At 44.1% G+C, this 25730-nt stretch overlaps 1 protein-coding gene across 1 annotated transcript in view; it reads left to right on the top strand.

Annotated features, from left to right (window-relative positions):
• col4a6 (collagen, type IV, alpha 6) overlaps positions 1–25730 on the top strand; it is a 66060-nt gene that overhangs the window by 6266 nt on the left and 34064 nt on the right. The window contains exon 4 of the mRNA XM_023816380.2: positions 20197–20274. Within this exon, the coding sequence (XP_023672148.2) occupies positions 20197–20274 (78 nt within the window). The remainder of the gene's footprint in view (positions 1–20196; positions 20275–25730) is intronic.

Below are 25730 nucleotides of genomic sequence, written 5' to 3'. Positions count from 1 at the left end.
ATCCTGACGCAATGCATTATGGTTAGATACATTGCGACCTCACCCGGCTGCACAAACTGGAACCGCCTCCGTGACGACACACCTTTGCCCTTATTGGCTGAAGAGTTTAGTTACACGCATGCCGTTTGTATCCCAGGCAGTTCCGATGCGTAATCTGCTATTTCTCCGGAATATCACGTAAAGCAGTGAGAACTGGTTTTCAGTTAATTTTCCTGGTAAAATAAAGTTTAAATAAATGACTTAAATGCTCTAATAGTACACGTAAGTTAGTGGTTTATTTATTGTTAGTTACTGTAATGTTGCGCTGCTTTATTTGGTTAATCGTCCAGTCTGTGAAGAAGGCATTCAAGTAAGAATTGCATTGTAGTATGACTCATTTCCGTACAATTTATATTAGGTCAGCGTTCACGGTTCGACTTCTGATATTCACATCGAGTTCTCTTTCAAGAAAGAGTTCTAGTGAGTTCGAGAACCGAGGTACCACTGTATTTTGGTGTGTCTCCGTCAGTCCCTTAGAGAACATGACTGATGATCTGTCAGCAGGAAGATGCGGCCTACACTGATAACAAAATTTGTTTTACCTACTTATCAACAGAATTCCCAGATAAGATTCATATACTGAAAATATGTGCACATACTGCCTAGGAAGTAATTGGTAGTCTATAGCAGGAGCAGAATGGCCATCTGCATTGGAATTTTCTCAGTGGGCTGGTCTTGTAAGGGCTGGTCTTTCTTCCCCAAGCCCGACATTATATAGCCCATATACCAGGAATGCCCAACTTGTCGGTCCATCTGTGTGGATGAAAATGTCATTGGTGGCAGAGCTGGTTGATTGTGATCGGCAAAATATACCAAGGGGCACCCCCCGCCCCCCTAGTCGGTGGCAAAAAATATCACGGGAAACCCCCTCCCCCAAGTCATTGTCAGTCTGCCCCGGTATATAGACATAGAGTCTGTAGTGCACAGCAGGTGGTATTGTGGTAAAGGAAGTCGGCTTGTACCCCAGATCCAGCAGGGGCTCTGTTAGTGTCCCTTTGAACTCCCTGCTTCATCTGAATCTGGATTTAATATCCCAGTTGCTTATCAAAGTAAAGTGTGATGCACAATGATTTGTGAACAAATATAGAACTTTACTTGCTGGCATTCTGCCAAGAGTGTCCCCCAGCCTGGTGCCCTGTGCTGTCTGGGATAGGATGGGATAGGACCAGGATTCTGATCAGGATGAGTGGTTAGAAGATTAATGTCTAGAACAGGGTTCTTCAAATCTGGACCTCGATTCCAAATCCAGGCCTTGTTTTCAGTTCTCCCAGGTAGTTAGTTTAATAATTACTGATTCTGATTGGTCAGAGGCTTCACACCTGGCTCACAGGTAAAGGTAGGCTGGAAAACCAGCAGTGCTCGGACCTCGAGGACCGTGATTTGAATAATTGGGTTCTAGAACCTTATTGAGCCCCCAGGTTGGATTCTTTTTTGTTATCCATCAGCATTACAAAAATAACTCCATCCATCCATCCATTATCGTAACCGCTTAATCCCTACTGGGATCGCGGGGGGCCCAGAGCCCATCCCAAGAACAACGGGCACAGGCGGGAACCAACCCTGGGGACGGCGCCAACACACCGCAGGGCGCACACTCTCCAAAAATAACTCCCAGAACAATAATTTATCTTCTAGTGAAAGAAAGAAATGACAAGGAAATGTACAGTGCAGTGCGGGTGGCACAACAGAGGCAGGAAGATACCATGTAAATCTGAAAGGTGCATAATTTAGCACACGTGAATAAAATGTAGTGATTAGTCGAAGAGATTTGGGTTAGTGCCTTTCAACTTGGATGGGATGTAGATTTGGCATAAGGCACATAGGAGTGCCTAGAGGCCTATGTTGTATATTGGGGTGGTGCTTTTAGTTGCTGCTGAACTGCATCAGATCGTTGTTAAGTAAGATCAAAACATATCTGCTGAGCAAATTATGTGCAATTTAACAATTTATTTGGGGCAGACACAAACTCTGTTGGCAGTCGCTCCTGCGCTGATCATACCTACACACTCCAAATCAAGTCTGACAGCTGGTAAGGAGTATGTTGTACGATTGCAGTCTGGGGTCAGAGGTAGGTCAAGTATCTGTGTAGGTCTCCCACGGAAAGCTCGACCCTGCACCTCAAGGCTCGTTCATTTTGATCTGTCGTCGACGCTCCTCTCAGCTGCATCGTGGCTGAAAAGATATATTTGTCAGAGTATAAAATATATTTAATGTATGATGTAAATAGCCAATAAATGTCAGTAGCTGAAGAGTAGCTTGTGACCACATCAGTGTGTCTTCTGTACAAATCACTGGGTCAGAATTTAAAAAATAAAATACCTGGAAACAGTTTTTTCATTACTCTGTGGGATATTTGACTCCTGGCACTGGGGGGGGGGGGGGATGGGGGCTGCTATATTCCTGCATTTTTTGCTCTCTCATTATGCCCCTGAATGGTGCTTCTTCCCATTCATCCACCATGGGAATTCTAGGACTTTGTGGTAAAACTTGTCAGGGAGCTTGTTCCTGCTCCAGGTTCCACCTTCTGGGAATGTTTCTCTGAAAAGTGCGCCAACCGATCATCATTTTGATTTGCAATTCTCCAGCCAGGTATAGGTAGCCTCAGGCAAAGGATTGTGCAAAGAGTCTGTTTAATCTGTGAGAGAGGATGTAAAATATCCCTCATTGTCTCTAATGAGGTAGACCTATGTTAAAAAAAAAACGTTTTAAATCTTGTTCAAAAATCTTTCAGTGTTGGTGCACTTTATCTTACTAATGAGCTTAGCTAGAGCTTTCTTTCACTTAATGGGGGAATACAGTAAGAGAAGCCAAGATATCAATCCTCTTAAAGACGTCAATGATGGAATTTATTTATAAGAAAATAATTAATTTTGAGACCGTTTACATTGCACATGTGTAATAGATGTAAGCTCACAGCACATCTGCAGATGTTTTGATGTCTCCTACAGTTGTTTACCTTGCTGGAATAACTTCTCGTTCTTTTTTCCATTTCCCCCATCATGACTGAGACTGATAATGCATTTTGCTGTGAGTTGCTGCAGAAATGGCAGTAGTTTAGACTCTCTGGCTTCTTGCTGATTACACTTGCTACAGGAGAGACTTGCTGTACGCTGACATTGGCTGATCTTGGATGTCTGTAATAGGGTTACATTTTCTCTACAGGTTCTGGGATGATCCATTGCACTTTAGCCCCTACTGCCCAGCCAGTAGGTGGTCTGACTTTTAAAGGCCACAAGGTTCATTAGTCCTGGTCAGGCACCTTCACAATGAGCTGTATTTAATTAAATCAGTTATTCAATACTCTGTGAAGTTGGACACAACTGTGTCTGGGAGCACATATAAGCTATATGGACAAAAGTAATGGGACACAACTCTTACTCATTGAATTCAGGTGTTTCATTCAGACCCATTGCCACAGGTGTATAAAATCAAGCACCTAGCCGTGCAGTCAGGTTTACAAACGTTTGTAAATGAATGGGTTTTTGTGTATAGCTCAGTGAATTCAAGTATAGTACTTTCATAGGATGCCACATTTGCAAAAAGTCAGTTTATGAAATTTCTTCCCTGCTAGATATTCTGTGGTCGACTGTAAGTGGTATTATTGCAAAACAGATGTGTCTAGGAACAACAGAAACTCAGCCACAAAGTGGCAGACCATGTAAGGTAACAGAGCGGGGTTGCCGAGTGCTGAGGAACATAGTGCGTAAAAGTCTCCAACACTCTGTTGACTCTTTAAGCTTTGAGAGAGGATGTAAAATATCCTCTGCAGAGTTCCACATTTCCTCTGGCATTAAACTCCACACAAAAACTGTTTCAGGAGCTTCATGGAATGGGCTTCCATATGCAAGCACCTACTGTACAAACAAGCCTCACTTCACCAAGCACAATTCCAAACGTCGGTTGGAGTGGTGTAAAGCACACCACCACTGGACTCTGGAGCAGTGGAAACCAGATCTGTGGAGTGATGAGTCTGTGCTTGGCGGATGCCAGGAGAACATTACCTGCCTGACTGCATTGTACCAACTTTGTTTTTCAGGGGTTGGGCTGGGCCCCTTAGTTCCAGTGAAGGGAACTCTTAATGCTTCAGTATATCAAGACATTGGACAATTCTATGCTTCCAACTTTGTGTAGTTTAGGGAAGGCTCTTTTCTGTTCCTGCATGACTGTGCCCCAGTGCACAAACCAAGGTCCATATAGACATGGGTGCATGAGTCTGGTGTGGAAGAACTTGACTGGCCTGCACAAAGCCCTGACTTCTACCCCACTGAACGCCTTTGGGATGAACAAGAAAAGAGATTGCGAGTCAAGGCTTCACATCCAACATCAGTACCTGACCTCACAACTGCTCTTCTGGATGAACAGGCTAAAATTCCCACAGACACACTCCAAAATCATTTAAAAAGCCTTCCCAGAATAACAGCAGCTGTTACCACTCCAAATGGGGCAGATGTTATAACTGCAACTCCATATTGATGTCTATGGATTTTGAATGGGATATCATGTAGGTGTAATGGCCAAGTGTCCACTTTTGTCCATACAGTACAGGGGTGCTCAACTCCAGTCCTGGGGGGCCAGAGCCCTGCACAGTTTTGGGTTTCCCCTCATTTAACACACCTGATTCAACTCCTTGTGCTAATTACCACACAGACATCTTGCAGCTGTTCTCTCTGCCCTGCTTCTCCTCTCTTTTTGTCAGTATTTGGGGAGGGCTGCTGCTCTCAATCTGAAGAAATACAAGATGGCAGTCCTCCCACTGATGAAATTTGCCAAGTGTGTGTGTGTGGGGGGGGGGGTTAATCACGAAATACAGGACAAATCAGATCTCATATTGGCACAGAATAGGACATAGCATTTTATTCTTCAATGTAGGACGATCCCAGAGCTCTTGCTTCCTATACTTTACTCAACTCACAGCAAGTCTGCTGCAATAGGTTCAGAATTCTTTACTAATGAGCTGAACAGATGCCTATTGTTCCAACCAGACTGCACCAGGGCCTTAGTTTGTCAACAGCCTGAATTTGACCCAGTTATTTTAGCTGCTCATGTCCTAAAATAGTCTCAAGAACCTGAGGAGGATGATGGCAGAACCGGGCTAATACCCAAGTAACCTGCTAGATGAGAATGTCATGTGGGTAGCAGTAGTGTCATGGCTGTCGCTGAGGCGTGAGCTGGGTAGGTGTGAGTGTGAGATGGCAAATGGCCTCAGACTTAAACTGCATGTGAGTATATTTAATAGGCTAATAATATTGGATATAAATCACGTGTGAGTACAAAGGCTAATGCCAACACTGTGTTGATGTTGCCAGCATCCTGACTGAGTGCATGCCGCCGTGTGTGTGCACTCTGCAGCAAGTGTGTGCACGAATAAAGGCTGTTCTAGGAAGGTACTAATGGGGCAGTGTGAAAATACACTAATCAAGTGAAAAAAACAGACTGCTAATGACTCTATTACCACCGGCCAAAAGCAGATGCGTAAATACCACTGGCACTTAAGAACAAATTCTTTAGTAGTAGAGTTTCATGTAAAAATAGATAAGCTGGGTTTTCTGTTCTTAATTATCTCCTGAAAAATAATCTGCATCGCAAAAAAAAATAAAATAATTTTTTATTGTTTAACTTTTGAATGCGAGCCAACATAAGAATGCTGTGATATTGAGAAATTTGTCTGAAGCTTTTTCGTGTTTCTCCAGCCCAGTCATCTCTCAATCATTGAAATTAGATACTGGGGCATTATTTCCATTGCTCCTGCACTGGTCACATCTACATACTTCAAATCAAAACATCAGCCTCTTCTGACATGTTTTAGGCGGCTTTGCAGTACCATCTAGCCTCTGAGATCACATACCAGAGGACTTGGCAGCTGATAAGTGTGACATACTCCGCTGTAACGTGCTCTCCTGAAGCAGTAGTGTCGGGGCACTCCATTTGGGCCACCGCTGGAGGGGGGGACAGCATTCCAGCACCTCTGGGTGTGGCCCTAGGCCACCCACGGGCAGGACACACGTGGGCCCAAGCACTTCTGCACCCTGGGGCAAATGAGGTGGATGTAACAACATTCCTAAAGAACTGAAAAGAGTAACTGCATGGCAATAAAAAAATAATGCAGGTGTTGATAAGGCTGAATGATCAGCCAGTAACAGGGCATCATCTTACTGGAGAGGGACTATGTGGCCTTTATTCTGGCAGCTGATTGGTGGAAAAGCTGGACTGCAGCTGAAAAATCCGTATGCCACGGTTACTGCTATTTAAAAACCCACTTGTATACATCTGTCCCTCTTAAGCAGAGTGATAAAATGATTTTCATGGCAGTATACAGTGATAAATTCTAATATGATTGGGCTTTGAGAATTTTGCTCTTTTTAAACTGTGGGCTTTCATGTGGTATGTTTAGACAATTAGGTGGATGTTTATAAGTTTCTCTGTAAACCTTAATGCATTCAGTACATTAAGTGCATTGTACAAACAGAGGATTTGTTGTATATTATGGCATTAACTCGCATAAGAAAAAAAAGTGTTTGATTTCTGTAACTTGACTGATTTAGATCACAGACAGGAAATGTACTAGCCTCATTCTCACTTTAAAATGTTTTGCTGTCTTTAATTATCCAGTCACTCCATCATTTCATCTGTGCAGTTATTTCATTCATGGACACTTAAATGTACCTCACGGTCGTCTTACCTACAGTTTCCTGATTCTTTTGTGGATTGTTCTTTCGTGAGCATAAATTTGTTTGAGTTAGAACACAGAAAGTCCTCAGTCATTGGTGAGCTTGTCGTTCACAGACGTAAGCAGTCACGTGAGAAACTATGGCCTGCATTGACGGCACGTTCCAGCTCTACTGAGACACTCAGCAATGGTACCCAGCTACCATTGAGGGGCTTGTAGTTGGACGGTGGTTTATCTTTGATTAATTCCCTGATCAGTGGGAGTTAGCTGACAGCCTGAATGGTTGCTATATTCCCCCACATATTGGGCAATGCAGATGAAGCATGCTCAGTTTATCTGCTCTAGAAACATGCTCCGTGAGATGTTTTGCGTTAATGCAGTTGTCTTCTGTTGTGTTGCTCAAAAGAAGTTTTAAAAGTATAACTCGGTGCAGCAGACAGATGTTCCAGTTATTGTACCACACAGCTTGTACTGAAATAACCTTGTACCCTCCTCTTTGATGTGTGTCAAGAGCTGTGAGCAGGAGGGTTAGGTTACTGTGGAAATGTTCTCTCTGAGGGGGTGACTATCTGTATCTGCAGATATCTGGACCATTCCTGCCCCCCCCCCCCCCAAAAAAAGCTAATTGTTCCTGTGCGCAGCTCCTCGACAGTGGGGGCTGTGCAAACAGGTACAGCTGTGCATCGTAACCAGCCAGTCATAAATTAACAGTTGGCTTTGTTTTGTCTGCAAGCAAATGCTGTGCAAAAGTCATGAACTGGTCATTTAGAAAACGCCCCAATTCACTCCATTCCCAAATTAAAGAGTTCTTTAATTTCATTACTGATGGCCTTTCTTCCCATTCAGTCCCCTCTGTTATATTGACCAATGTGTGACTCCACCCCGCCCCCCCCACCACTTCTTGTCACTCTGGTGCCATGTTGCATTTTGGTCACTAAAAGTGGCTGCTGGGCTGCCAGCCACCCACTGGAACTCACTGCACCCTCACGCCTCCTTAACACGGCCTCATGAGATTTCTTCAGCCTTTTGCTCTGCGTGTGGCTCAGCAGGTTTTAGCATCACGTGCCTGAGATCATAAGGTCACCAATTCAAATCCTCTGATCAGCAGAGTAATTTCATCGTTGGGCCCTCAAGCAAGGCCCTTAAATCTAATTGCTAAAGGGGCTGGCAGACCCTGCTTTCACAATTGTACGTCACTTTGGATAAAAGCATCTCCTAAATAGAAGTAGCTGTCAGTCCATCTTTCATATCACCTAGCGAAGTTCTCCACATTTTTCATGGATTACAGGGGAGACACCCTGACATGCTGTTCCTAGTTTGCTGTTGGAGACCAGACAACCTATATGTGACATTCAGGGTGGTTCTTCTACATTTCCTTTGTGTCGTCTTTCTCCATCAGATCTAGCAGGATGCACCTCAGCAGGCTGTCCCAAGCATTTTGTACAAGATAGCAGCTCGTTGCCTGAGAGAAAGAGCCCATTGTTGGTTAAAGAGATAAGGGTGACATCTGCACAGTGATGTCTGTGCAGCCAGAGATTGTCTGAATGTCGGTTGGAGGCATTTGTGTGTCCAGCAGACAGAGCTGCGTGTCTTTGCAGATGATGTTGGACAGAGTAGTTTTTGTGCTGCTGTGAGGATTGATCAGGTGCCACTGCCCAGTGTTACCAAAGGGTGCGGCGCCCCCCGTGCGTGACGCTTGCTGTCTGGGTTCATGCGGCCGGCCATCCGTAGCTCCGTGCCAGTGCTGGGAAGGTATGTGCCCACTAGACCAGAATCACAGCCGGTACATTCCTCTGCCTTCACGGCTAAGCTGTCCTTTGTTACTTTAAGCCCCTCAGACTGTACACGGTAAACAGTTGTGGAGAAAGAAAACACGAGATTCAGCCATGAAAAGTCATTGTATTTTGAGTTATTTTCTCTTAGTTTAGTATGTAGTTGGAGGCGACACGTCGGCACAGTGGTCGGCACCGTTGTGTCATACCTCATGGACTGGGAGTCAAGTCTCCACTCTGGCTCCATGTGTGTGGGGATTGCATGTTCTCCGCGTGTCATTATGGCGTTTTCTCTAGGTAATCCGGTTTCCCCCCACAGTCCAAAAACATACTGATTGGAATTGCCCAGACGTATGAATGTGAGAGGTGTCCATGTGTGCCCTGCAATGGGTTGACACTCCATCCTAGGTGGTTCACTGCCTTGTACCCATAGCTTCCATGATCTGGACTCCAGTGATGTAGAAGTGGGCATAGAAAATGGATGGATGGATAGTCTGTAATAAAAAAAAATCATCCAGTTTGAGGTGTCTATTATCTATTTTTCTCGATCGCTGTTTAACAAGTCCTCACCTCGTCCTACGTGTGTGGAACTGGAAACCTTCTCTTCAGCCTACAGGCTGCTAAGAGGCTACAGGCTACTTAGACTTTGTAAATCTATGTAATATAGTGGAGTAAAGTGCTGTTTGCATCATTCAACTATCAGCTCCACACACCTTGTTAGCAGTACGTGTCACTGTAGAGTGGTGAGATGTTCTGAACCGCTACCTAAACCAGCCAGAAGAACAATCCCGATCTTCAACTTTTACTGTTGCTCCACCACAGATGCCCTGATTTTTTACCTCTTGCCTCGCCTCATTTTATTAGTGACCTTGTGAAATTTTGGCAAATAAAGAACAAAGGAAGGCTTGTATTAAGGTACACCAAGAGCTTTATGAGTTTCTGCTGGAGTTTGTTGCTCCAGATAGATCTTCAAGTTTTGCTAGAAAGCCAACCCGGTAGGTGCATTTCCCAGCAAGAGGATTTTAGTGTAGTTCTTTCATGGAGCCCTGAGTTCTAAGATGCATAAGCCTTCTGTCTGCGACATCTATGTTGCTCAGTATAACTATGTTACTGCTGCTGTGTATGATATTTCTCTCTATATTAATTCTGTCCATGTACCTCTTTCTCTGTGTTCTGGTGTCCTTATCTGTGTGTCTCTCTGTATCTTTATATCTACACCTCCCTTTGCCCTGTCTACCTGTGTCCCTATGGTCCTGTTTCTTCATGGTATAAAGTCTGGATTTGGATGCTCTTGGGAACATTAGTAAGCTCTCGGGGCTCAAGTTTTGCAGCAGCTGGGCTGGTCACACAGGCTTTGGGTAAATATACTTCCTCCGTTTGTGTTTGGGGCACACTCACATTCAGTCTCAGTTTTGGGCAGACTCACATTCAGTCTCAGTTTGGGGCAGACTCGCATTCAGTCTCAGTTTGGGGCAGACTCACATTCAGTCTCAGTGACTCGGGACTTGAAGCCGACACGCCTTTGGTCGGACCAATATTTCCATCTGAATACAAAAAGATACCTGGGAGAAACAGAGATACTGAGACAGGAGCATTCAGACAAAGGACCAAAATCTAGGCTTCAAAAAGAAGGAAGGACGTTACACTCCAGTCACTTTACATCAGCTTGAAACTCGTGAAACTTAGACGAAGAGACTTTAAGGTAAAAGCTCAAAGCAGTTCTGCATCTAACATGAAGCATCACTGTAGAAGAATTTGTACCTGAGAGGAAGACAGTAAGCTGGACACAGCAGCTTGTAAAATGTGAAACGTTGTCTCATTAATGGTGAAAGCAGAAAAGTTCCACGGTTTTCTGTCTCCCAGTATGGCCCTGTTGGCTTCATCATTCCTGGATGAAGAACCTGGTTTTCTCAAACCCAGCATACCATTATGGACATTCCAGACCAACACACTGTCCACAGATACGCATAAGCAAACTGGACACTCCTTTACTTATTCATCAGTGTTTTGTTTAGTTCTTTAGTTGTTTGTCCATAAAATCTTTATCAGAGGCACTATCCAAGTTAGGAAGAATGTGATAGATGGGGTCTGATAAGAGAATTTCTTACATTTTTTCTCACTGTGTTTAACTCTTTACACGCCACAGGCCGGTTTTGGTCTAATGGCCAACTCTTAACTTTGGGGTGGCTAGCCTAGGGCATCTTACCTCCAGCTTCCAAATAAAGACGAAGAAGCATTTTTGTCGTCTGTTAGGTGTTCAGAAATCCATCATTTGGGGCCCATGTGCTCATATTTTGTCCCCAGGTCTGAAAGTGAGGCGGGGAGAGCCACGCAGAAGCGTGTCAGATCCAAACACGCATTCCCCAAAAGCGATACCGACAGAAAGACAAAATGGAGCAGAATTTCTTTTAGGAATGTAGACTCAGGAGCTTACTGGGCCCCATTTCCATTACATTCCATAAGTAAATCCCTCTGTATTGTTGTCTGTGTGTGTGCAGATATGTATGTACATGAATGTGGGTTTGTGTGTGTTTGTCCTTAGGGGCCTGTGTGAGATAATCTCATTAGCTGTGTAGCTTTTTCTGTTCACATGGCTCTCCAGACTCGTGCAGCGAGTTTGCAGCTCATTTAATTGGTTAGAATTTACCTGCTCACTTTCATCTGATTAGCCATCTGGAGAAGTGTGTATGGCTTTGCAGGTGCTGGGCTTGTAATCAGAAGGTCCCCGGATTTGCAGGGTGTTTCACTTTTGGACCCTTAACCCCAAGTTGCTCCAGAGATCGCATGTCTCTGCTTTCTCAGGAATAAAAGTGTCTGCTCAAATGTAATGCACTGATTAGCTGAATTGGTCAGATACCACACATAATGACCGTGTCTTAGCAGATTGTAAGCAGGGAGTATCTGAGTTTAGTATTTAGTTGTGTTAATTTGTCAGTTCGTATGGCTGTTTGGCTTGAATGCCTATGATTAGGTTACCGGGGATAGTGGAAAAACTCTAAGCTATAATTAAAGAGGAAATGGTGAAAGGCCTTGTAGATATCTGATAATCCTATAACTGTGCATAGTATGTGTGTGTTTGCAGAGTGTGCCTTGGGTTTGTGTGGATATGTCCATCTGTGTTTACCTTCCCATTGAAAAAATGTCAAAAATGCAATATTGAAAAGTTTAACCAAATATTTGACATGTTTGAACTGACAGGGTGCACTGAGTGTGACAGTGTCATGGTTAATGTTAATTCCATTCTTAAAAGGAATGTCCCACTGTCACACTGATGAAAGATTGATGAAAGTGCTGTTTAAGAGGTCCAGTATTGTATGTTGTGTAACATGAGTTTCTGTAGATTACAGGCCTTTGATTGACCTGTTTCTAAACCTCTGCATTCTTATCTTGCATATGCTTGAGTTTTTGCAATGTGGTCTCATGTCTCTGGGGTTCTGGGTGGTTTCTGGTTCTCTATGAATTTTGAGTTTTTTCACAATATATCATCTCGCAGTCCAACAGACCATTGGCTGAGGTGCGTTGGTATCTCTGTCTGCTTGTGTTACTGCTCCAGAGTGATGAACTGGCATCGCATCCAGAGTGACCCATATTACACTGCATAACTAAATGGCAATGAGCTTCTTTTGAGATTTCTTTTGGAGTGTGATAGTAATGTCACGTAATTTTGTGATTTGTTAATACGGATGGCCTGAGAGGTAGGGTTCTTAAATAATCATGGTGGTGACACTGGCAAAGTATGAACATAATTCCACATTTTACCAGAGTTGCTTTATAATATTAACAGGGGTCACTTAAAGAGTGCAATCAATACTTTTTTGTTCAGTGCCTTTGGTGGATAGTAGTTCATTCACATGTAGGTCTAAAAATCTGATGGCTAAACTATTAACTTGGTTCATTGGTAGTTTACAACAAGATCGATGATGGTTTGTCTTAGCTCTCGAAAGCAGATAGGCAGTGGATTTTGTTAATAATCCTGAAAAGGTAACTCAGTAGAAACAATGAGAAAGGTATATTTGAAATCACTCCTGTTTACCGTAGAAAGAGATTTATGAAGTTTAGAACTAATAAATGAATGCTCCCCAACCCAGTTCGTCTCCCCCCTCCACATTTAGTTGACTGGTGCTGTGATTGTCATGCTGTCTAAGATCCGTTGGGGTCACTGAGTGTAGACCATCATATGGTGTCTTTATTTCCTTTGCTGGACAGCTGTCTGGTCTCAGTTTGTAAGCAAAAATAAAGTATATAAACAGTAAGATGACCAGAGCTGGAGGGACACGTAGAGGCAGGAGATGGGTGCACAATCTCTCTCTCTTGCCAAAGAACAGTCTCTGTCAACTAAGATGGTCTCCCTACCTGGAAGAGGCCATGGGCTTTAAAGTTACTCTCTACAGAAGGTTTATAGTGATGAGGCAGCTGCTGATGTTTATGGGCATTTGTGCCTGAATGCTTATGTCATGTTTGAAAATGCACGGAATCCATGCTGAAATGGACAGATAAGGTTTTTTTTTCATTGTGATTTAATCTTATTTGTTTATACATTTGCATCTATTTAGGCAATGCTTGGCCTAGCATAGAAGCCAAGTGTGATGGGTGAAGTCATTTTCTACGTAAACCCCCTATGGTGTAAGCTCGGGGGAGGGCTTTGTAATGTAATATTGCGTTGAATCCTTGGAAGGATCCAATTACAGTTTTAATAGCATCACAAACACCACACAGCCCTTCCTGTTGTACCACCAACTTACCCATGAACAACCTTCCATCCCCCAACCCCCCTGACTCCCGGAGTGTCAGTTTAGGCATTGGGTCTGGAAGAGTGGAGTAACACAGGGCATGCCCACCCGCAAAAGGTCAAAGGTCATGGATGTGGCATTGCAAGGCTGTAAACTCCCCTTTCTGTTTTTTTCAGAGGAAGGGGGAACTGGTTTACTAGGCCTTTTGACAATTATTAAAAACTTTTTAGGCCAGTGGAAGAACGTAACGTTACAATTATGAGATTTTAAACCAGTCCCCGGGTTTTAATGAATGTTCTTGCACAATGGTAGAACAAGGCTGAAATTATATAGATATTCTCAAAGATAAAATAAAAGTTCATATCACAAGATGTCTCAGCAGTGTGTCTCAGAAATGATGTCTGTATGAAATCCCCCCTCCCTGCACCCAGCTTTCAGGGTGTGCCTGTTGTGAAGGGGGTGTGGCTGAGGGGTAAATCATGGGAGGGGGTTGCAGTGTAGAGTGTAGAGTGGGAGGGTGGGGGGACTAATCCAGTTAATGATACATGTGGTTGAAGGAGTTGCCGTGGGGATGGTGCATCTGACCTCCCAGGAATGCATGAGTGGCTTCGGTGACAGTGAGGTGGGGGGGTTTGCCAGGGGGCAAGTAGTTTCCCGCCACATTTAAATGGAGATGCACATAGGTCACAACGACAAACTGAGCCACTTCTACACTTTCAGAGAAGGCTTCTGTTTGACTTCTGGTACTTCACACACTATTAAGTTACATATCTCATATCCCATAACCATAACACACTGTTAACTGTAGGAACAGGGGGGTGTAGGAACATAAGGACCGGGGGTTAGGAATATAACACATTTCTTTTAGAATCATGACCAGTCTCCTATTTGTGTCTATCCACCAGAGGAGGGATTCGAGGATTTTTAAGGTGGGGACCATGGGAGGGGCCATAATTCATAGAGAGGGGCCAGCCTTATGATTAGCCAATTATATGTTTTGAATTGGTGAGTGACAGGGGAGGGGCACTCTAGGGCCCAATCAAGTTTCTTCTGCAAACCGTCATTAAAGATGGAGAGAACATAAGTCATAAGTAAGTAAGTAAGTAGAGCTTTATTGTCATCCCAGCAATACACAATAAGTATACAGTGAGATGAAATGTCATTCTCCATGACCATATGTGCAACATAAAACACAACAGCACACAAGACAGATCACAATGAGGGTGAGAGGAGTAATAATTTGCACTATACCTATATACATATATTTCTCTAAATGAGTATACATTAAAATATCCATCCATCATCCAACCTGCTCATCCTACTAGGTCATGGGGGGTCTGGAGCCTATCCTGGAAGCAATGGCATGAGGCAGGGAACAATGCTGGACGGGGGGCCAGCCCATTGCAGGGCACACTCGCACACCATTCACTCACACATGCACAATTTAGCAACGCCAATCAGCCTCAGCAAGTGTTTGGACCGTGGGGAGAAACTGGAGTACCTCGAGGAATCCCCACAACAACATGGGGAGAACATGCAAACTCCACACACATGTGACCCAGGCGGAGACTCAAACCCAGGTCCCAGAGGTGTGAGGCAACAGTGCTAACCACTGCACCACCATGCCGCCCCACATTAAATTATATATATATATATATATATAGATAGCTAAAAGGAATTCCTTGGGGTGGATTCATCAGGGACACAGTACAACAATACAGTATCGATGTGTCATATCTAATCTGATAGTCAAAGTCATGTGTGTATATGTGACACCTGTCATATCTGCTTACCCCTGCCCCCCACCTTGCTCCCTGGACCCCCCATTTCCGTAAGCTCTCACATATTGATCATGTACTGGCTTTACGGATACACAGAGTCACAGAAATTTTGAGCCACAGTGATTCACTAATATGAAGGCTTAGACACACAGGAACATACAACGGTTGAGCCCAGCGTTTCTGTCAAGTATAAATAGACAGGGCGGGATCTCAACCTGATAGCAACACATTGTAACTTTGGAGAAAAGGCTTTCATATTGTACCAGTAGCTGAGATTGTTGAAACAGTGTACAAGTTTTCAGAAGAGAAGCCCACACGTGCTTCACCGACATAAAGCTGACTGAGGATGGGCACACCTGGTCTGGGAACACAGACCACCTGTGCCACTCCAACCGTGCAAAGACTACCTGAAGCACGGCTTTGATTTGTGACCATTACCCCTGGGGCACACCTGGCCTTGGTCTGTGCAAAGAAAATCAGCCAGGAAGAAGTCCACTGCTCATCCTGTCATCAGAACCAGTGCCAGCACCTGCGTGCCATCACCTGTCTGCCCCCGGCTCCCCCTTTGAGTCTGGTTCCTTCCAAAGTTTCTTCCTTCTAGGGAGTTTTTCCTTGCCACCGTTGCCTCTGGCTTGCTCGCTGGAGGCTTTGGGCAGGAATACCATATAGCACTTTGAGACAATGTAATGTTGTGAAAATGCACTTTACAAACAAAATTGAGTTGAGCTTAGTTGAGTTGAGTTGAGTTGAGTTGAATTGAAGTGAATCAAATTGAATTGAATTGAATTGAAAGTCTAAATGAAATCCAGGCCTAGAAGTTTGCTGAAACATAAACTAATGTTTAGTCTGCTAATATACTGTAAATGTCTGGTTTTCAGATGTACACTTATATAACATATCTGTACCGATACCATGTAATATAATGTTTTTGTGAAGTAATTCACCTCTAAGTAAAAATATATCTATATTGGGAAAACATATTTGGAGAAGAATGCTTTCTTTCCCACAGTTATAATAAACTTGAATGACATGGCTTTCCATCACCGGGAATGGAGGACATAGGATGTTTCCATGTGAAGCACCTTGCTCCCATGGTGTCCAGCTGGACTGCTTCCATGCTTTGGGGAGCAGAGATTTCATGGGTTTTCCATTACTCAGAGACCCTGGCACACCTTGTTACGTGGGCAGACATTGGAGATGGTGATGGTGATCCATCGTGAAACCTGCAAAGGTGATTCTGGCACCCACAGAGGAAATGTGATGGGTGATCCCCCTGCGTTTGCTCCAGGGCTCATTATGCTTGAAGTGTTCTGGCTGCTGCAGATGGTCAGACTGTTACAACAGTCTTTGTTCTGCATGCGCTCTCCTGAACATTTCCCCTGCAGCATGATTAGTGTGGCATGCTTTTCCCAGGGTGGTTATCGCTGGCCGAGGCAGGGGTGGGAGTCAGTAAAACCGGTGAAGAAGATCCCACAGGGTGTCAATAGCCTGCACAAGAACCTCACCTTTCTTTTTCATCTTTTATGCATTGAATCTTAAGAACCAATTGTAATTAAGAGCCAGCCTAACATGCTGAGCCCTGTCTTTCTTGTCAAGTTTTTTTTTCTTTGGCTCAACCCTTCAAAATCTCTGACTGACACCAAGACAAATGGCTGAATGCAGAAATCATGGTGTCCCCTAGCAGAAGATACACATGCAGCTTCAAAATACAGGGTGGGACTTTTTCTTTGTGTTTTTTTGTTTGTTTGTTTGTTTTCTTTTTTTATTGGATGCCCTCAAAGGCTTCTGGGAACTAATGATGTGTAGGTAACTCTGCTGTTCCTCATTTGGTCTATCCATGAGAGGGAGAAGCTATTGATGCCTTCAGGAGAGGGACTTTGGCGAACTATTTACATTGGATCATGGTCTTTAATGGGACTTTCTGAAAGGAATCATTGTTTATAGACAGTGAGAGAATGGAATGGGGGGGCTTTTCCCTTAGGGTTAATAAACATTAAGGGAACTGTGATGGAGACCACCTGTCTGTTGCGAAACGGCCATGATCCTACACGTACGTGTCTCTTCTTCTGTGTTTTGGCAGGTTTTCTTCTCGATTCATAGCCTGGCGTGTTTGTGTGTGCATAGCGGTGTGCATTAGTGAGTAAAGGGCACATTGTAAGCAGCCAGAGAAGATGCAGCTTGTCTTGTGAGAATGTTAAGCTTGCCCAGCCAATGAAAAGGCCTATCTGTCACGAGGTATTTAAAAGTCATCAGTGTAAAGCTGTGTGCGTTTCCACCTGCGTTATGCAACGTGACAGTTACATGATAATGCTGGTTAACAGGGCAGATCTGAAAGCAGCAGGCCGAGATCCTCTACACAGCTCCCCTTTTGTATTAAACTACTTAAATGTATTCTGCTTCTGAACCTTTTTATTTGATAAAATCATATTAATGGTCTAATTATTTTCAGGGTAAGTGTGCCTCGCAGAGCTGCAGGATTATTTTATACCTGAATGTTGGGAAGGACGTCTGTGCACGCAGCGGTAAACATTCAAGGACTTAAGAGAATGCATGTAAGCCTGTGCAGTTGCTACATTCTGGGGCATTTAGAGCACTGCCCTCATCATAAAGTTTCATTTATAGATGCCCTCACTCAATCTCAGTGCCTTTAGCAGTGTCTGTACTGAGACGGCACTCACAGTGTGTATAATGAGACTGTGCCTCACACTGTCTGGGTGTAATGAGACCACACCCTGCGTTGTCTTCATACAATCACACGGGAAGCCGGATGTGAAAAGCTCACTGACTCACAAAAGCAGGGGAGGGTCTGAGCCCGAATCCCCCCACCACTCTGTTTGCATTCACTGAGGAGCTGAGGAATTCCTCTCCTTCTGCACCACTGCCACGGCAGCCGCACCCGAAAATGGAAGGCACCACATCCTAAGGTGTTTTTGAGCTCCGCCGCCATGCTGGTGAGGGGCAGCAGCGGGAAGGAGAGGAGACCAGTGAGGGGATCGTGGTGGAGGCCCAGAGCACAGTTAAGACAGCACACCTGGACCTTTCACATGGATAGAATACAGGAGCCTCACACGCATGTCTGCACATGCACTCTCCACTGATGAAGGTTCATATGAGCTCTGCTTAAGCCCACTGGAGTGTCACCATATTCCTCTGGGTGATTTTGCTTTGTTAAGCCTGCCTTTCATTACACAGGCACACTTTTCCCTGTTTCTAATGGGAAATCTCAAGGCTACGATGGCGTAACAGATGTTCTGAAAACATCTTTCATGAGGAAAATACCTGGTTGACAAGGCCGGCCCCCTCGGCCTTATTTACTTATCATTTATTCAACAAACCATCCATCCATCCATGGATGACATACCAGGCCATCACAGAGCACACTCACACAATCACATAGATGCCATATCACTTAACTACATGTCATGGACTGCAGGTACAGACAGGAATACGAACCACACATTCAGATCATGTAAACTCCAAACACACAGAATGGAGGTGGGATTCTATATCCAATCCCTGGAGGTGCCTGCATTTACATGCCTGCAAGCAGGTCTCATCGTCTCTGTGATTTGCTAACTCCAGCCTTCAACCTGACCTGTGTCCAGTGGGCTCATCCAATTTGCTGTGGTTTCAGATACCCAGGCAGGTGGTCTCGCTGTTCCAGCTTGTGCCAATGCCTTTCTTAAACGCAGCCTGGATCTGGCAATGATTGGTGCGGCTTGTGAGCATTACTGCGCAGAAAGTGTCAACAGCTGTCAGACTGCTCATTTGGGAGGGCCAGACATCAAATTGATTACTAAATTGGATCAGTTTGCTTCTCATGAGTAAGTTTCTCATGAATGTGTTGATATAGCTGAGCTGACAGTTGTGGCCCATGGGCATCAGCCGTCTGTAGCTGAGAGTGCTTTGAGAACAGGACAAGATGGAGGCGGGAATCTGGTTCTGAGTCTGACATGGAAGAGAAATGGCTAGAATTACACACAAAAATGAATGCAAAAACTGAGGGAACAGGGAATCTCTCTACAGTCTTACACCCAGCAGCTGGGCTTGTATCTAATTGGTAAAGTAGTTTATCAAACTGTTTACAGAGAAAATGACACCTGGAAAATCTTTTATAATCAATTGTAACAAGTTTTCTTTGTCACACACTAGCACCCCCTACAGGACTGGCAAGAGAACACAATTCATATAGGTTAAAATGTATTGTATAGGGAAGGCACTAAAAGGAAGTGTGCACTTTCCCTGCTCCACTGTTTGTCTCTATTCTGTTTTTTTTTTACTTATCCTTATTCTTTGGTGGCATAACTGGAACTCCACTTAATTATTTTCCTAGTTCTCATTTCTGGCATATTTTATAGTCCTTTTCTTGAATTTCCCGACACACAAAGCAAATTATACTGTACTGGAAAGTCTTATATGCTACGATGTGATTTTCCCCTTAATGCATTATGTAATAACTTGACAAAGTGTCAATGAAGATATCCATCTTGGTTGTTTATTACATAACACACGGTATTACATTTTCATCATTGAAAAAGTGCAACTCCCACATTTTGTAATAACCGCTGTAATATGTAATAATTTATTACAAAATGCAGGGAAATATATTACATGTTGCTTTCAAGCTGTTTATTACAAAATGCGGCAGGTTATTACAAAATGCGGGTGCTGTTACATAATGAAGTGGAAATTTGTTACATTTTGTCGAGTTATTACATAGTGTGGCATTATTACATAATGCATTTGTAACAGTTGTGTCAGTGATAGTGATTGAGCAAGGGGGGAAGCTGTAAGCCTGATGCAGCAGTTACACACTCAGAATTTCATAAACGAAAATGGGGCTAAATCAGGAGTTTATGTTTCATTTTAAGTTTGGCTAACTGCAAGGCCGCCATTACACACCTGATCATTGTGGTATCCCACTCCTACTCTTTCTCTGGTGTGGTCCACTTCTCCCCCCTTCCAATGCTTCTGTCATCTCTGTTAAGTGGCATAAGGAGATGAGGGCCGCTAATCCTCAAATGGGCGGGAGCTTGGAAAAATAACGACTCGCAGCACTAGGCATGCAGTCCCTGACCATGTGACTCCTGTAGGGCAACAACCCTGCCATCTAGAGATTACTCCGCACACATGCACGCGGTCCATGCACTGAATATTTACCCTTTTGCTGATGTTCTCCTCCAATGCCCCCCCCCCCTCCCTTCCAGGGTTCCAAGTTCCAGGAGGCATGCTCAGGGCGGGACTGCAGTGTAAGATGCCCGTGCTACTCGGAGAAAGGCGGCAGGGTAGGACCCTAACATTCCTCTTCACTCTCCCACCAGTAGGAGGTGCAAGTGTTATCAGTGCTTTCTCATCACGGAAGGTAACTGTGCTTATGTGCTTTCACTGCAAGTCTGGGAAGGGAGGTCCAGCAGCCTGTGGAACCTCTCTGGCCCAGTCATTTAAAGTCCTGCATTCTTCAACTTGTATGAGCATGGGCCTGCATGAACCTGAAATGTCAGTGTGAGCCCAGCCCAGGCCCAACTGACCCAAGCCCAAATATTTATGGAATTTCTCAGCCCAAAACCAACTTATACCTGTAGCCAACTTTTTTGATGTTGTGTAAGACACACATAATAAACACACTTTTACACAAATGTGATGTTTCAAAAGCATAACTAGGCAATTCTGAAGTCTTCTCTATAAACCTGTTATGGTGTCCGCCTTAGCACAACAAATACAAGCCCAAGCTCGATCCGAAACTAACCGATACAGGAAAAAATTGGCCTGAGCCCAAATCTGCCAGTGACCTCAGGCTCAATTGGGCTTGCAAACCTATAGTATAAGGAAATCAGGGTGCCAGCATAGTCTCTCCCTGTGTTACATTCTGTAGTTCACCAGACCACTGTGTGGGTGCTAAACAGCAGAAACCTCATGACCTTCAATCTCGCAGGGGCAGCTGAACTCCCTTTGGCAGGTCAACTGTCCATGCCAGCTGCCCCACGGCATAAATTTTGGCAGGGCTCATCTGGATGTGTTATCCACTGGGGAGGGGGGGGGGGGGCTCCCCAAGGCCATGGTGTGAGCCAATCAGTAGGTCCCCAGTGAGCACGCTCATTAACATCTAAGCACCTACCAGAAGCTGCCTGCCCAACCGTCCAACCCCTACTCCGTAATTACTGGCTGGGCTTCTTCAGTGCTCATAGGCAAGCCTTGCTCCGAGGCAGCAGATAAGTGCTGTGCAGATCCGGTGCTGTTCAACTGACAACAAAATGACAGCTTTGCGAAATGCCATGAATACTTATACTTCCGGATTTTTCCTAAGGCGCAGTGCTAAGCGTATGAGGCCCACATCAGTGCCGGCTGGGGCCGGTGACTCACTGCGGTGTTCAAAAGTATCTTTTTACTTTCTCCTGAAGGAGCCCGCAGAGCACATGACTTGTTGAAGATGGGGAGGGAGCGAGGAAGATAAGGTTTGGGGGGGGTAATCACTGCAGCTGTGAACACAGGGTCATAGCCCTTGTTATGAGCGAGAGGTTTGCCTAATAGACAGAAATAACTGCGTTTGTCTGTGTAGCATATATCATAACCCTCCTGTAGAGCTCCTGTCAAGGAGGTGCATGTTTTCATCTCGCTGTGGCAGCCATGCAACCTTAGACACAGATGTCTGAAGGCATTGTATCCCAGGGTCTTCGAGCAGAGGCCGCTCAGTCAATCTGTGGCTCAGTGGGTAAGGACTCTGTACCTGAAGTTAGACAGTGAAAGGGATTTGTTTGCTGAGCCTGTGATCAAGACCCTTGACCCCTGTTGCTCTTCAGACTGGCAGACCCTGCTTCCTCAGTTTTGTGTTGCTTTGGATAAAAGCATCTGTTAAATAAATAAATGTTTATTGCCATATTTATATGTGAAAGACTGCTATACTTAGGGAGGATCATTAATGATAAAAAAAAGACCCAATTCTTGTTTCTTGGATTCTTGCACTGTCCACAAGCTGATGATACTAATCACCTGAGGTAGAACACAGTGTTAACATGACTTTTGGTGGACATATCTATACATGATACTGTTTTGTTTGTTTGGATATTGCCGCTTTCCATTTGTATCTAAAGATAAACAGCACTGAGTCTTTGTATATATACTCGAATCTTGTCCTCCACTCCTGCCTTGGTGTCTTCTACTCAGGGCTAAAAAGATTAATTGCTTCTAACATAACATTTTATGGCAATCAATTCATTCCTGTTTCTCTCCTGCTTGAATTGAAGTGACATGGGTGTTTGTAGTATTCCAGGTGAGCTCAGGAGGATCCACCACACTTGTGGGCTAAAATTCTCCACATTTGAACATGCATCCAAGCTATCGCACACCCCTGAATTGTCCCTCACACACCAATCACAGCCCCTTATTTGTCCCTCACACACCAATCACGGCCTCTGATCTATCCCTCACACACCAATCACGGCCTCTGATCTGTCCCTCACACCCCAATCACGGCCTCTGATCTGTCCCTCACACACCAATCATGGCCTCTGATCTATCCCTCACACACCAATCACGGCCCCTGATTTGTCCCTCACACACCAATCACAGCCCCTGATTTGTCCCTCACACACCAATCAAGGTCTCTGTTCTGTCCCTCACACATCAATCATGGCCTCTGATCTGTCCCTCACACACCAATCACAGCCTCTGATCTGTCCCTCACACACCAATCAAGGTCTCTGTTCTGTCCCTCACACATCAATCATGGCCTCTGATCTGTCCCTCACACACCGATCACGGCCTCTGATCTGTCCCTCACACACCAATCAAGGTCTCTGATCTGTCCCTCACACACCAATCACAGCCCCTGATTTGTCCCTCACACACCAATCAAGGTCTCTGATCTGTCCCTCAAACCCCAATCATAGCTGATCTAAGGCAAACTGTGTTGCCAGTTAACTACCCCCTTCGTCTCCCACCCCACACACACATTTAGGTCTTTGTTTAACCACAACACAAATAATTTGACTACACTGAAATGAAATGTTTCAGGCACTTAACCTCTGCAGAAAGAACATGGGGCAATCTGCTGTTTCCTTTCCCTCGTTTGTGGGATGGCACCAGCAAGGGATTATGGGAAGAACCAAGAACAGAGATATCCCTCTCCAACCTGCTTGTCAAAAGGCAGGAATAGCTCATGACTTCCTTGGGTGATTGTGCCTATAGACTTTTATATATAAATCACTCACTTTCCATTTCATCACCCTAGCCTGCTGGCTTTGTGGCGTAATCCAGTTGGCAGAGGTGAAGTCAAGCCCAAAGGGCACTGTATGTCACAATGAAATAAAACAGAACAAAAAACATGAATTTAGCGAGTTGTTTTCTCAGGCTTTGAACAATTGCTGATCAACTTTGAGACTTCAGTTAATAATTTCCCTTTTGGTTCATGTCATAATCAATGAGGGTTAAGCCTCTGTTGTATTGGTGTTGGTATCGGTATTGTTCTCAATGCATATTCAGTAGCTGTTCACCCACAGTGACTCCCTGCTAGTAGCTGGGAATCTTGCAATTTTTCTTTTGAGTGGATTTTCACCTGTGTGTGTAATTTTATTGCTGGTTTGACAGCATAGCCGCCTTTATATATACAGTGGTACCTCAGTTCTCGAACTCATTAGAACTCGATTTTCTTAAAAGTCGAACCAACCAGTTAAAAAAAAAAATTACCTAGAACTCGATCTGAATCTCAGAAGTCAAACCGTGAACGCCGACCTAAGATAACTTGTACACTCGGGGAAATGAGTCACGCAGCACGTAACGCTTCAGTTAGCCTCACATTCACTGTGATAGCATCGTGCATGTTTACACTAGCTGAATACATATATTTAGACAGTAAAAATAAATTTAGACAATGATAGACAGTAACAGTAATTATTATTATATAATAAAATACATTTAAAAATAAAGATTTCTTATTAATTATTTTTATATTAATAATAAACCATTAATACATTTAATTATAATAATATTGTCGTGCCGAGTGGGGACAGAACAGAGACAAAGGCGTAGACGTCAGGGTATCGGGGAATAAGGGGTTTAATTACAGGTAAGGCAGGCAAAACGCAGACGGACAATACAATGACCGGACTGGGGAAACAAACTGAAAAGCGGACTAAATACAGAGGACTAATGACAACAATCAGAAACAGCTGATCATACGGGGATTCCACACAGGGTTAACGAGGGGGCGTGGCACACGGAAGGAGCAGACGATCGGGGAATGACACTTTTTTTTTTTTAACTTTACACATTGTTTGGATACATTTATTTTCTTACTTTAAAAATTACTGTTTTGATAAATTTGCTTAGATGTGTTTAGTACAGTATATGCTTTTCTTGTTTTGTCCGGTTCATTTTGTGTGTAAATGCTAAAAAAACATATTTCGGTGTAATTTTTTGGGGCCGGGAACCAATTAATTGGTTTTCCATTATTTCTTATGGGGAAAATTCGATCAGAACTCGAAATTTTTAGGATTCGATCCAGAGTTCTGAACGAATTAAGTTCGATATATATATATATATATATATACACGAATGTGCATCGGCCCGATGTCAGGACGCAGGATATGACAGCAGTCATTATTTATGTCTCATGACCCTGGACCTGCGAGTAAAACAACAATTAGAGGTGGTGTCTCTACCTAGAAGGTGCCCTTTACAGTCCGCCCTGCAGTAAATCACATGGTGGATCGCATATTACACACCTTGTTCCATTCGCGTTCAGGCTTAACTGCTGGGTAGTAATTTGCCTGCATTTGGTTTCCCTTGTTCTGAGGGCTCTGGGCTGTAGCTCTGTTCTCTGCAGGCGTGAGGCTGTGATATAGAGGGTAGACATGAGGAGGGCAAGCCGTACCGGCCTAGGTCGCTCTGATATTGTTACCCTTTGCTATTGGCTTGGCTTCTTCTGATTTGTCTTGAGATGGTTGCAAATGATGCACCATTCAGACTCTGTTTTTGGGGCCACATTAGAGAAAACTCAAGGCTGACAGCAGCAAGATTTAGAAGAAAAGTATCCAGGTTTTCACTTTCAATGAAGTTAACTGGTGCACCTTATGCCCCTCTGCAACCTAGCCCAGAATACGTGGTTGCAAGATGGATGGATGGATGGATGCCTACAGGTCAAAACCTGGATTTCAATCATTTTCATTTGTGGTGACCAACAAAGCCTGGTTTCTATGGCGATGATCTACCCTGCTGTGTGCAGCACAATCCAGTCCTGTGTATGTGGATGCCACTGGGCTGTCGCATAAACAGACTCTAAGCCATGTCCAGTACATGGAGTCACGGTTTAATGAGGACATTTTCGATGAGTCACTATCAGGAGATACTCAGCACACATATAACAGTTTTAATTGAGAGTTAGATCCTGCCAATGTGTCTTCTAAAGCAGATGTACTGCTCCATCTTCTATCTAACCTTTCACCACTCCTCCTATCTTTATGGCCTGAGTTATCCCATTTGCAAACACCAGGCAGTGGACGAAACAGACTAGAGGGATTAAAGGAGAAAAAAACGATCATCCTTCATCTTAACTGCACAATGTAAACATGTTCCATATTAAAACCATCTGGTTTAAAGCACAGCTGCATCAGTGGTCCGGGGGTTTGTGGGGGTCAGGGGGAAGTTTGAGACACTGACAAGATAGTTTGTGCTCGGGACTGCAAAATCAACAGGGCATTTATTTCTTAAAGCGGGGGACCACACAGCAGGTTGGGGAAGATGGCTG

This window comes from Paramormyrops kingsleyae, chromosome 10 (assembly GCF_048594095.1).
Source record: "Paramormyrops kingsleyae isolate MSU_618 chromosome 10, PKINGS_0.4, whole genome shotgun sequence".
NCBI lineage: Eukaryota > Metazoa > Chordata > Actinopteri > Osteoglossiformes > Mormyridae > Paramormyrops > Paramormyrops kingsleyae.
This window is presented reverse-complemented; position numbering and strand designations above follow the sequence as displayed.